This window comes from Hemicordylus capensis, chromosome 3 (genome assembly GCF_027244095.1).
Source record: "Hemicordylus capensis ecotype Gifberg chromosome 3, rHemCap1.1.pri, whole genome shotgun sequence".
NCBI classification, from domain to species: Eukaryota; Metazoa; Chordata; class Lepidosauria; order Squamata; family Cordylidae; genus Hemicordylus; species Hemicordylus capensis.
In genome coordinates, this window is record NC_069659.1 from 169750 (window position 1) to 183006 (window position 13257).

The window sequence follows — 13257 nt, forward strand, 5'->3', positions numbered from 1 at the left end:
AATGCTGTTTCATTCGGGCAACCAGGCCTCGCATTTCTTGGTTGCACGGTTTGCATTTTTGTGCAGATGCCTGGCTTACCCCCATGTACAGAAACTTTGTTAAAATATTCCCAAGAGAGGTCGCTTTTAAGCATGCAGCCACGATAGGTGTTTCCCTTCTCAAATGCAGGATACTCTTGGAAAAGGCTTCCTCCATGTCCCTGTGGCTTGCCCAGATCTATTCCAACCTCCCCAAATCCTCTAGTCATCCCTTGGCCTTCTTTATCCCGAATCAGACACGATTCTGGGGAAGTGTACACCTGTTGCCCTGAATTACTGTACCTGGGTTCATTTTGAAATTCAAATACAGGCGCTTCAAATGCACGGTACAGATAGGAAGTGTGATGCTGTACCTGGGTAACAGATTGAGGAACACAGGAAGCTGCCATATACTGAGTCAGACCCTCTAGCTCAGCATTGCCTTCACAAACTGGCAGCGGCTTCTCCAAGGTGGCCGGCAGGAATCTCTCTCAGCCCGATCTTGGAGATGCTGCCGGGGAGGGAACTGGGAACCTTCCGCTCTTCCCAGAGGGGCTCCATCCACTCATTGTACATGGCACCTATGTGTACACTAATTGTACAATTGTTGAACATAACGTGTGAATGGACCCACAAGGTCACAGAATATAATTAAGAGGTATGATTAACACTCATGATGATGATATCTTTGACCTATGTTCTTTACAAATAAAAAAATAAGTAAATAAAATAAAAAATAAAATCTCATTTAAATTTTAAAAATCTGAATTAAATATATATATATATATCATTGGTTTCTATGTACTTCATCAGTTTTGAAAAATTAAGCCATAGTGATCACAGACCTGACAGAGAATTTATGCTGAAGATCTCTCCTTCCAATACTACTATCAGTCACCAAAGTTAAAAAAAAATATTATAATAACCAGCCAACAGCAAACAAAACCAAACTTGGTATAATTAAGGGCTAATTAAGGAGAGGTGCAACTACTGGAATATTTTGGGCTTGCCTGGACAATTAATGGGAAATATAGATTGCAGCTCTAGTGAGTTTAGGTCAACGTTCCTCTCCAGTGGTGGGGTTTATTCAGGGCTGGATGAGGCCATGCGGAGGCCCTAAACTAGGCCAAGCCTCATGGGTCACCCTTAGCATTACACCACACACAGACCATTAAAATGGGGGGGGGGGGGGATGCCTTGTTTTTACTTGGCCAAATTGCAACGCAAAGCTACTCATCTACCGAAAACAGTGATCTTGCAATAAGCCTGTTTGCACTAGAAAATGCCTGATGTGAAGCTCGAACCGTAATCTTTGGGTTGCTGTTGTTTTAATCCAGAGCTCCCTCCTCATGTGAGGCCCTGTCAGGGCTGAGGGAGCTTGCTTAGTAATAATCAACAAGCTAATTACTCAGTGAGTGATTAATAAGTTGGCATAGCTTGTGCCTGAATCTGGCATGAGGCTTCTTGAACAGGCCTCCTCAGCTCACTTGGGTCTGCTGTTCCCTGAAGGGAAAGACCTTATTTTTCGGATTTATAATACATAATTTGATTACGTGTGTGTGTGTGTGTGTGTGTGTGTGTGTGAGATCAATTTTCTCTCCCATCAAATTATAATCAGCCTCAGCTGGATGGCACAGCAATTAAAGTCACACACTGTTAATTTTTTTACAATTAACTTATTTGTTACATTTCTATACCGCCTCAAACTCACATCTCTGGACTTTTGGTGGGGGGGGCACCCCTGGGCAGATGTTGGCCTACAACTCCCATAATCCCTGGCTACTGGCCACACTGGCTGGGGATTCTGGGAGTTGCAGTCCAAAAATAGCTCTGGGGTGGGGGGGGGGCTAAGTTAAGCAGGCCTGCCCTCGGCAGCCCACATGGGGAATAATAGGCCGGTCCGAGTCCCCATTATCCCCCATGGAGAACCTTCTGGAGCCCCTTGGAAGGTCCTAGAAGAGGCCATTTTAGGTCCTGCCCTCCATTTTGTTTGGGCTTTGATTTAATTCCTCCGCTGAGCTCAGGCTCTCCTGATGGGCCTCCGTCCTTCTCTCTGCTCCCTCCCGGGGGGCCAGATGGAGGCTGGGCTTCCTGCCAGCCTCGTGCCTAGATCTCCACCCCACCACTCCTCCGCGGAAGCTCGGCCCATGGGAAGCTGCCTTCTGCTGAGTCAGAGCCTCGATCCACCGAGCTCAGGGTTGTCTTCCCAGACTGGCAGCAGCTTCTCTGAGGTCGGTTGGGGCGGGGGGGGGGGAGCAGGGCCTGGGGCACAAGAGTCACTGGAGGCCCCCTTTGGGACCCCGATGGCTGGATCGAAGATCTGGCTCAGGTGGAAGAAAGCGGGGAGGGAGTTTTTAGGTCATCAGGAGGGAGTATTTCATGGCAGCCAGCTATACATAAAGAGTATATCAGTTCTGCATGCAATTGAATAAGTTTCATTGAAAACAACTTCAATAAACTTAACGATACTGAACAATAAAGCACTCCGTTAGCATTGTTTCAGTTGAAGGGGTGCAGCCATCAGGTGGGAGCGCTGGGAACACCACGGGGAGGATCGGGAGCAGCGGCCACACCAGCCTAGGCCCCAAAGGAGATGGCCGAGCCTGGTCCCCACCCCATTTGGGCTGCGGCCGAAACAGATGGACCTGCTCCGCCAACGGCGAGACTGCTTCTAAACCCAAGCCTTCCAAGTGGGTGGCAGAGGGAGCCCTGCCCTCCCCACAGCCTGACTGACAGAGGCCCCCCCCCGAATTAAGAGGGGCAGCCCGACCCATGACTTGGAGGGGAGACTCTGGAGTCACGCTGCCCAGACGCAAGCCCCGGGAGGGGCTCGGCCTTTCTCCTAACGGCGGCCCTCCCACTGGTGTGTCCAGTCAGAGGGGTCTCGCGGCATGCCCCCCATCTCAGTGGGTGCCTCAGCGGAAGGAGCGGGGCACCGGTCTCCAAAGGTGGGGAGTGCCTGGCCCCGTGTGAGACGGGTGGGGGGGGAAGTGCCTCCCCAGTGCAGATTCATCCACTCCCTTTTCTTTTAAATGACAGTATTACGAGGAGCAGGCGAAATTCGACGAAGAGATGGAAAGACGTAAGGTAGGCCATGGAGGTGTGGGGAGGCGGTTGCCTGTTTGGCAGCAGGATGGAGGCTTCCAGTGTTGGAAAATCTCTGCGGTGAGAGAATCCTTTTCTCAATATAGCCGAGTGCAGAGAGGCCCAACACAGCGGAATATAGTTCGGCATGCGTGTCTGCTGAGAGTGAAGTAACTTGGAGCCAATTCATAGTTTCCCATCAATATGAAAGGCATTTATGAAGGACCTCCATTCTGGGTGGAGTCCTAGATGGATGCCCTGTCAGTCAGAAAGCCAACTCAATCCCTTTGGGACCCCGATGGCTGGATCGAAGATCTGGCTCAGGTGGAAGAAAGCGGGGAGGGAGTTTTTAGGTCATCAGGAGGGAGTATTTCATGGCGGCCAACTATACATAAAGAGGATATCAGTTTTGCATGCAACTGAATAAGTTTCATTTTAAAAAACGTAACGATACTGAACAATAAAGCACTCCATTAGCATTGTTTCAGTTGAAGGGGTCTGGACTGAGCATGGGGTCCACTCTCACTCTCCACTCACGGCTGTTTTCCCTGCTTCTGTCCCACCCAGATCCGCCACCAGCTTGCCAGCCGCACAAAGCCTGCCATTCCTCTTCCGGCCAGCAAGCCAATGAGTGTAAGGCCCCAGATTGATTGATTACTTATTTAGTTAGTTAGTTAGTTAGTTAGTTATATAGCACTGGATTCCAAAGGCTCTAGCTGATCCACAAAACTGAAGACAAAAAGAGGCAAGATAAAAACGCCAGAAAAACAACCATGTACAGTAAAACAACTGAAAACATCCACAGCTTTCTGAAAGCCAGGCTAGAAAGATTTTTCTTCAGGGCTCCTTTAAAGGCGGGTAATGATGTTGGTTCCAGACTGGTAAAGGAGTAAGGCAAGGCTGGCTACTTTCCCCCTCTTTATTCAACTTATATGCTGAACATATACTGAGAGAAGCTGGATTGGGAGAAGATGAGCGTGGTTTGAAAGCTGGGGGAAGAAACATCAAGAACCTGAGCTACGCTGATGACACCCCTCTGAGAGCTGAGAAGGCGGAGGATCTGCAAGCTCTAATAATGAAAGTCAAGGAGCCCAGTGGGAAAACGGGACTACGACTAAATGTCACGAAGACTAAACTAATGACAACAGGGACAGCAACCAGCCTCAGAATTGAGAATGAAGACACTGAAGTGGTGGATAGTGTCTGCCTTTTAGGATCGACGGTCAACGTAAAGGAGCCAGCAGTCAAGAAATACTCTGCAGACTAGCACTTGGTAGGGTAGCAATGAAGGCCTCGGAAAGGATATTGAGATGCCGTGACGTGTCTACACCTACAAAGATGAGAATCATTCATTCATCTGGGTTTCTGGGGAAATCTTTGATGCTTCACCCTAATTTGGTCTTTGTCTTTCATCGAAATACACTGCATTGCGGACTTTGACCTTTCCACTTTGGGGATCAAGGATTCTGTATCCTCTAGATTCATAGCCAACAAAAATTCCCAGTTCACATCTGCAATTGAGTTTGGTCCTCTTTGCTTTGGGAATATATGCACAGGCCATTGAGCCAAACACTTTGATGTGTCTTAGGGAAGGATGCCCAGTGGGAGGCCTCTTGGAAAGATGTGGGCCAACCTGTTTCCCCCTTCTTCCCAGAAATAGTGGCCATTCCCAGGCAAGGCAGAGCTGAGCCTCCCGTCACTGACCTGGGGTGTTCCCAGGCGCTCATTGTACTTGGGAAGGGCAGGTGTGCGTTCACAAGTCACCCAGAATGAAGCCCCTGCAAGCTATCCGGGAACACCCCATACACGATTCGGGGTTTTCATTGCACACTGGTGCTTAGCCCAATTTATATCTGGGGTTTAAAAAAAAAATCCACTCTTCCCATCGGTTTGTTTGGGCAAACTTGAACAAGCAGTAAAGCCTCGCAGCAGACCTGCGGTGAACCTGCCGTCTGGGAAAGCTCCTGGTGCTGAGTCTTTCGTTGCAGATCCATCAGTGGGCCCAGCGGCACAGAAACTGGAGGCCACAGGAAGTGACCGTGCAGATTTTCCGTGTAAGTATCCGTAAGATGTATCCCTGCCCCAAGGAGCTTACATTCTCCGGGGGAGAGCCAGTCCCTGAATTCCCAGGCAGGGCGTTGGCCAATATTTATTCCCCGGGTTCTTTCCATGAGAGATCCCAGGGACTGAGCCTCACTTTCCAAGGGGGGGGGAGCCTCCGTCCTTCTCTCTGCTCCCTCCCGGGGGGCCAAATGGAGGCTGGGCTTCCTGCCAGCCTCGTGCCTAGATCTCCACCCCACCACTCCTCTGAGGAACCTCGGCCCATGGGAAGCTGCCTTCTTCCGCTCAGGGTTGTCTTCCCAGACTGGAGAACAGCAGCTCCTCCGAGGTCGCAGGCAGGCCCGTGACTGGCTTGCTCTCGAACCTTTTTCTTGCAGGGCCGTGAGCAGAACACCCAGCCACTGAGGGGCCTCCACCACCAGCTTCCCATGAGAAGTGTAAGTCTGCTGGCGGGGGGGGGGGGGTGTCAGTCTGCCCAAGGCAGGTCTCTGCCCCAAGGAGGTTGCATTCTTCCTGCCGTCAAGGGGGCCCAGTTTACAAGGGGTGGGAAAGGACAAGAGCTGTCCTCCTCCACGCCCTCGGCTGTGAACGGTCCTGGCTCTCTCGGGAGCACTGCCGAAGGGCCGATGGATCCCTTGCGGGCAGACGGGGTGTGGGCGTTATGCCACCGAGGCCCCTTGTTTTCTCTTCCCTGGTCCACGGCAGCCTCCAATGTTCCCGGGACTTCTCAAGAAGGGAAGGAAGGAGGAGAAGCCGCCCGTGAGACCTCTGGTACGAGGAGTTTCTCTTTCCATCTAGATGGGGAATTTTGGAGCCTGGACCACCCAGGACAGACTAAAGAGATTGGGGGGGGGAGGGTGCGTGCTTCTTCCCCAGACGTCCAGGGGGAAGAGCGCCTCTGACTACAGTAGAGGATGTTGCTGACTGGGGCTGTCTCTGGCCATCGAGTGGCTTGCCCAAAGAACCCTCGTCACTGGGGGGAGCTTGGAATTGGGGGTCCAAGGCAGGGACGCTGGTCTAGGATGCATTCGAGGGCGGTGCTGCTTCGGCGAATGCCAGGCAAACCTGCAGGTGGTCGCAGGCCCTCTCTCATTCCTTGGGAGGGGGAGTGGTTTGCTGGCTCTCTAGTTCTGCGAGGGGCAGCCGGGATTCCTCCTGAAGGGCTCACTGCACGGGCAGCAGCCAGCAGCCGTCCGCAGGAGTCCCAGGGGAAAGCGTAAGCGTCTTGGCCCCAGAAAAGGGGGCCCGGCTGGTGGGTGAGAGGTGGGCCTGTGGCGCTGGCCAAGGCGGAGGGGTGGTCATGCCAGGGGGACGCCCTGGGGGAACGCAGAGAGTTCCCAGGGGGCAGCTGCCCTTCGCACGTGGGAGGCTGGTCCGAGACCCAAACCACCCAGGTGGGTCCAGGTCGGGGGAGCCCCCCCGAGCAAAAGCCGACTTGGCCCGCCAGTGACAGATCTGGCTTTCACCCTTTCAGCGTGCAGCCATCAGGTGGGAGCGCTGGGAGCACCACTTGGAGGATTGGGAGCAGCGGCCACACCAGCCTAAGCCGAAAAGGAGATTGCCGAGCCTGGTCCCCACCCCATTTGGGCTGCGGCCGAAACAGATGGACCTGCCCCGGGCTGCCAAAGAGGTCCTGCTCCGCCAACGGCGAGACTGCTTCTAAACCCAAGACTTCCAAGTGGGTGGCAGAGGGAGCCCTGCCCTCCCCTCGGCCTGACCGACAGGCTTTGGGAAAGGAGTGCCGAGCCCCCCCCCCCGAATTAAGAGGGGCAGCCCGACCCATGACTTGGAGGGGAGACTCTGGAGTCACGCTGCCCAGACGCAAGCCCCGGGAGGGGGTCGGCCTTTCTCCTAACGGCGGCCCTCCCACTGGTGTGTCCAGTCAGAGGGGTCTCGCGGCATGCCCCACATCTCAGTGGGTGCCTCAGCTGAAGGAGCGGGGCACCGGTCTCCAAAGGTGGGGAGCGCCTGGCCCCGTGTGAGATGGATTGGGGGGGGGAAGTGCCTCCCCAATGCAGATTCATCCACTCCCTTTTCTTTTAAATGACAGTATTACGAAGAGCAGGCGAAATTCGAAGAACATTTGGAAAGACGTAAGGTAGGCCACGGAGGTGTGGGGAGGCGGTTGCCTGTTTGGCAGCAGGATGGAGGCTTCCAGTGTTGGAAATTCTCTGTGGTGAGAGAATCCTTTTCTCATTCTAGCCGAGTGCAGAGGGGCCCAACACAGCGGAATATAGTTCGGCATGCGTGTCTGCTGAGAGTGAAGTAACTTGGAGCCAATTCATAGTTTCCCATCAATATGAAAGGCATTTATGAAGGACCTCCATTCTGGGTGGAGTCCTAGATGGATGCCCTGTCAGTCAGAAAGCCAACTCAATCCCTTTGGGACCCCGATGGCTGGATCGAAGATCTGGCTCAGGTGGAAGAAAGCGGGGAGGGAGTTTTTAGGTCATCAGGAGGGAGTATTTCATGGCGGCCAACTATACATAAAGAGGATATCAGTTTTGCATGCAATTGAATAAGTTTCATTGAAAACAACTTCAATAAACGTAACGATACTGAACAATAAAGCACTCCATTAGCATTGTTTCAGTTGAAGGGGTCTGGACTGAGCATGGGGTCCACTCTCACTCTCACCGCACGGCAGCGGTTTTCCCTTCCTGCAGTCCCACCCAGCTCGGCCATCAGCTCTCGAGGCGGAAAATCTCCCCTGCCAGCAGCACAAAGCCCACCAGGCCTCTTCCAGCTACGGGAGTCATACCCTTGGCAAGGCTAAGGCCACAGATTTATGATCTCTGGTTGACCCAGCCAGGCAGGTGTGATCGACTGGTTGGTTTGATCCAGACATCGAGTCCTTCCCAAGGACCTGGGATGCCAGAATTTGATTGTCAGTTGTTATAGATATCGTCGCAGAATAGAGGCTGTTCCCAGCAAAGCTGCTTTTTGTAACGGGCTGATGGTGATTTCTGTGGCCCCTCTGGTGCTGAGGTGCTCTTCAAGGTCTTTTGGGACTGCACCCAGGGCACCAATGACCACTGGGATGATTTGGGTCTTTTTCTGCCACAGCCTTTCCATTCCAATTTGTAGATCTTTGTATTTGGTGATTTTTCCCATTTTTCTTCTATTCTGCTATCCCCTGGGATTGCTATGTCGATTATTTTCACTTGTTTTTCTTTCTTCTCCACTACAGTTATATCTCGTGTATTGTGTGGCAGATGTTTGTCTGTTTGTAGTCGGAAGTCCCATAATATTTTTACATCTTCATTTTCTGCCACTTTTTCAATTTTATGGTGCCACCAATTCTTGGCTACAGGTAGCTTGTCTTTTTTGCAGATGTTCCAGTGTATCATCCCTGCTACCTTGTCATGCCTTTGTTTGTAGTCAGTCCATGCGATCTTTTTACAACAGCTGATTAGGTGGTCCACTGTTTCATCTGCTTCTTTACAAAGGCGGCACTTGCTGTTTGTGGTTGACTTTTCTACTTTTGCTCTTATTGCATTTGTTCTTAGTGCTTGTTCTTGTGCAGCCAGTATTAAAACCTCTGTTTCTTTCTTCAAGTTGCCATTCTTAAGTTATTGTTGTTGTTGTTGTTGTTGTTATTATTATTTAGTTATATAGCACTGGATTCCGAAGGCTCAGTATCACCTCACCGCTGCTTTCCCTTGCTTCTGTCCCACCCAGATCGGCCACCAGCTGCCCAAGCGGAGGCTCTCCGCCACCAGCAAAATGAATCCGGCCGTGCCTCCTCAGGGCAGCAAGCGGGCCAGGCTCCTGGAGATGGTAAGGCCTCAGATTATTATTATTATTATTGTTGTTGTTGTTGTTGTTGTTGTTGTTATATTAGTAATATAGCACTGGATTCCAAAGGCTATAGTTATTCCGCAAAATTAAGTGGTCTCTGTAGGTCATCAGGAGGTATGCCTTTCTTGTGCACAAACAACCAAATCCTGCCAAGGAGTCAATAGATCATCATGTCCTTAATGTTAGGGGGAAATGTGTTATATACTTGTCTATTATACCTTGACCTTCCTTAATCAAATGCAGCGAAATAAAATGGGGAGCAGTAATTAACACTCTCTTCTCTTTCCCTCTCTTCTAGCTGAGGATCTGGCCTTTCCAAAGAGCCACAGCTGCGTCCTGCCAGCCTCCCAATCCCCCCGCTGAAGCCATCTGCCAAGGAAAACCAAGGGGGATTCCCACCATGTCCAACCCACATCTCACAACAACAGTTCATTTCGGGTACGATCTCTGCGCGGCCATCTGCACCTGTTCAGCCACCCGCAGGGGATTCAGGTGAGGTAAGACCACAGATCAGTCGTCTTAGCAGGGAACTGGCCCGATCGATCCCCAGCCCAGCATCCCACCAGCGGCTCTTGCTGGTTTCTACCAAGCGTTTCTCTTAGATTGAGAGCCCTTTTGGGAGGGGGACCATCTTATTTGTTTATTAGAGTGATTTGTCTATGCCAAGCACTTGGAGGACTTTGTTGAGACGTGGCATAGAAATATGCGTAATAGTAGCAGATCAGAATTATTATCCAAAAAACTGCAGGGAAGTGATGTAGAATTTCCCCAGAGGACGTCCCAGTGTCAAAAAAAAGTATCCACTCAGCTCATTTCAGTGTCAGGATGGTGCATGCAAAACATGGTCTCTGTAGGTCATCAGCAGGAAGTATTTAATGGCAGCCATCTATATGTAAGGATTATACTAGTTTTGCATGCAACTGTATGTGTTTCATAAGAAAACTTCAAAAAAAGTCTCATTTTAAAAACCCCTTAACAATAAGCCACTAAATTAGCATTGGGTCAGTTGCAGCTGGCTGGAATTAGCATTGGGTCCACGATCAGTCTCAACTCACGGCTGCTTTCCCTTGCTTCTGTCCCACCCAGATCGGCCACCAGCTGCCCAAGAGGACACTGTCCGCCACCAGCAAAATGAATCCGGCCGTGCCTCCTCAGGGCAGCAAGCAGGCCAGGCTGTTGGAGAGGGTAAGGCCTCGGATTTATTATTCTTATTTTATAATATTAGCCCCCTCCCCGGCTGCTTTGAAGGCCCTTCTGAAGGCCCACCTGTTCCGCCAGGCATGTGCCCTGTAATATATTATTATTTTCATACTGCTGTACGCTCACTGCCTAGAGTCCTCGGAGGAGGCGGCATATAAGCACATTTTCAGAAATGAAGGAAATAAATACGAAAAGGCCAGGTTCACACGCCAAACAAACCTTGAGTGACCGGCCAGACACCCCTCTTCAGTCAGAAGCCCCTGCCAAGCGAACAGCCTCCCAGGCGTTGGGGGTGGCGGCGGCTGCCATTTGCACTCCGTCTCCTTCGAGAACGGAGGCAGGAAAGCAGAGGGGCTCACGGAAGAGCAGGACAGCCCAGGGCCTCACGAGTTCCCCTGTGCCTCCGTTCCTTGGCTTGGTGGGAGATGGTGGGTCACAGCTGGCCTGGGGAGTGATGGGGGGAACGGTGAGCAGTGCCAGCTCACGGCTGTCTTCTCTTGCTTCTGCCCCACCCTGGTCTCCCGCCAGCTCTCCAAGCGGAGGCTCTCCGCCACCAGCGGCCCGCAGCCCGCCGTCTCTCTCCCGGAGCTCAAAGGAGCCAGGCCAGACTCAAGGGAAGGCCACCGAGCAGTGGAACGGGCTCAGTTCACCCCCGGCACAGCAGCCCACCAGATCGCCTTTTGTCTCTGGAACGGGGAGCCCCCCCGAGCCAAAGCCGACTTGGCCCGCCAGTGGCAGAGCCGGCTTTCCCCCTTTCAGCGTGCAGCCATCAGGTGGGAGTGCTGGGAGGAGCCGGAGCAGCAGCCACTCAGATGCGGCTGCCCAGCCTGGTCCCCACCCCGTTTGGGCTCAGGCCGAAGCACGTGGACCCGCCCCGGTCTTTGCTCCGCCAACGGCTAGACTGCTTTTGGCAGAGGGAGCCCTGCCCTCCCCTCGGCCTGACCGACAGGCTTTGGGAAAGGAGTGCCGAGCCCCCCCCCCGAATTAAGAGGGGCAGCCCGACCCATGACTTGGAGGGGAGACTCTGGAGTCACGCTGCCCAGACGCAAGCCCTGGGAGGGGCTCGGCCTTTCTCCTAACGGCGGCCCTCCCACTGGTGTGTCCAGTCAGAGGGGTCTCGCCGCTTGCCCCACATCTCAGTGGGTGCCTCAGTGGAAGGAGCGGGGCACCGGTCTCCAAAGGTGGGGAGCGCCTGGCCCCGTGTGAGACGGGTTGGGGGGGAGAAGTGCCTCCCCAATGCAGATTCATCCACTCCCTTTTCTTTCAAACGGACCTGGAGGAATCCGAAGAGCACATCGAGAGACGTAAGGAGGCTTCCAGAAGGATATCTGACGCCTCCAGGGATGTCCCGAGAGACGGGGACGGCTCTCGGGGATCTGGCGCCCAGATGCAACACTCTGTTGAGCGCCCTTAGTTCACGTGGAAAATAAAAATTCGAACTACGATGAGTGTGTATTCAAAATTTAACACACAACGATTTTATGTAATTGTGTACATAACATTGTATATAACATCATTATGTATTTTTATTATTATTTCTATTTTATTATTATTTTGCATTTATATCCCGCGCTTTGTCCAAGGAGCCCAGAGTGGTGTACTGCATACTTAGGTTTCTCCTCCCAACAGCCCTGTGAAGTAGGCTAGGCTGAGAGAGAAGTGACTGGCCCAGCGTCACCCAGCAAGTCTCATGGCTGAATGGGGATTCGAACTCGGGTCTCCCCGGTCCTAATGGGTTTCAGGCAGATTGGGTGGAAGATACTGCATGGGACGGAAGTCTTAGGAAGAAGGCGGAAGATGGAGTCAGAGCTGAAGGAGGAAAGGCAGGCAAAGAGCTACGGTGCCTGTTCCCTTTCAGGAAGCCAGTTTACCAGGGAAGAAGAGAGTCATTGCTGGCTAGATCCTGATGCCCTGGGGAATGGCTACCCAGTTTTAATAGTTAATTTGTTTTAATTGTTTATCATGTTGTGAATCGCCCTGAGCCATTTTGGAAGGGCGGTATATAAATCTAATAAATAAGTAAATGAAATGCAATAGAGAGACCCGATGGAGGACTACAAGAATTCAAGCAAGCCGTCAGGGAACAGCAGGCAAGCCTGTTGGAAAAATCCCAGGCTGCAGAATCCATCCCAGCTGTCCGAAGGCAGGCCTGGCTGAGATCCGTCCAAGGCCTGTGGCATTTAAAGGGAGAGCACACCTTCGTTTTCATCCGCTTCTGTGATGGCCACTTGAAAGGACAATTAGGGGGAACGGATGGAAATGTCACTTACAGATTCAAACTGGTACACTAGGAGGAGAGCTGGTCTTGTGCTGGCAAGCAGGACTTGCCCCCTTAGCTAAGCAGGGTCCGCCCTGGTTGCATATGCAAAGGGGGACTAGAAGTGTGAGCACTAGAAGAGATTCCCCTTCTCAGGGGATGGAGCTGCTCTGGGAAAAGCAGAAGGTTTCAAGTTCCCTCTCTGGCTTCTCCAAAGATAGGACAAGATTTTTTTAAAAAAAAAATAGGACAAGATTTTTTTTTAATTGAACCAACAAACTACCAAAGCATACAGTACGTTGCCAAAGCACAATTATATACAAAGTGATTGTTTGTACATGATATATCTACAAAGATTTACACACAAGGATTTGGAAACCCACACGGTTATGAAGTATATGCAGGTAGTACTGTAACTCGGGGGTGGGGGATTTCAAGGCACATCAGGTAATCGTGGGGGGGGGGGGGGGGTTAAGTCCGACGTCCATTTCCACAATTCGTCCCGTTGCTGTTTAGAAGAGATACTCTTGTCTCTTTGTACATAACCATACAAACTTTTCCAGAAGAGATTTACTGTCTCAACCTTGGAGAAGCTGCTGCCAGTCTGTGAAGACAATACTGAGCTAGATAGACCAATGGTCTGACTCAGTCTATGGCAGCTTCCTATCTTCCTATGTTCCTACACGCAAGTAATGCGCCATGCACAGTGTGGCACACAAAGACATTAGCTCTCCCCTCCAGCCCCTGACCTCTGGCTCTGACTTTACAAGAAGTAAGGTCTCCAGGATAGCTGAGAAGAGAGAAGTCTCTGCCTCTCAAGCTACACTCTTTATGGC

The 13257-nt window shown here is 51.7% G+C and overlaps 1 protein-coding gene across 4 annotated transcripts; it reads left to right on the top strand.

The window, feature by feature from the left end:
• The first annotated feature begins 503 nt into the window (after nt 1–503).
• On the top strand, nt 504–10829 carry LOC128352250 (uncharacterized). 4 transcript variants are annotated; one of them, XM_053312672.1, is made up of 12 exons: nt 504–676; nt 3058–3105; nt 3670–3735; nt 5091–5156; nt 5541–5600; nt 5869–5934; nt 6638–6793; nt 7214–7261; nt 8845–8943; nt 9263–9456; nt 10051–10149; nt 10693–10829. In XM_053312672.1, exons 2-11 carry the CDS (start codon nt 3091–3093, stop codon nt 10097–10099), a joined length of 819 nt encoding a protein of 272 aa, XP_053168647.1. In that variant the 5' UTR covers nt 504–676; nt 3058–3090; the 3' UTR covers nt 10100–10149; nt 10693–10829. The 4 variants fall into 4 exon arrangements, with proteins under 4 accessions (XP_053168647.1, XP_053168643.1, XP_053168645.1 ...); XM_053312668.1 differs by lacking the exon at nt 504–676 and adding an exon at nt 1955–2249; XM_053312670.1 differs by lacking the exon at nt 504–676 and adding an exon at nt 1955–2249 and having other exon boundaries at nt 9263–9402.
• The last annotated feature ends 2428 nt before the right edge of the window (nt 10830–13257 follow it).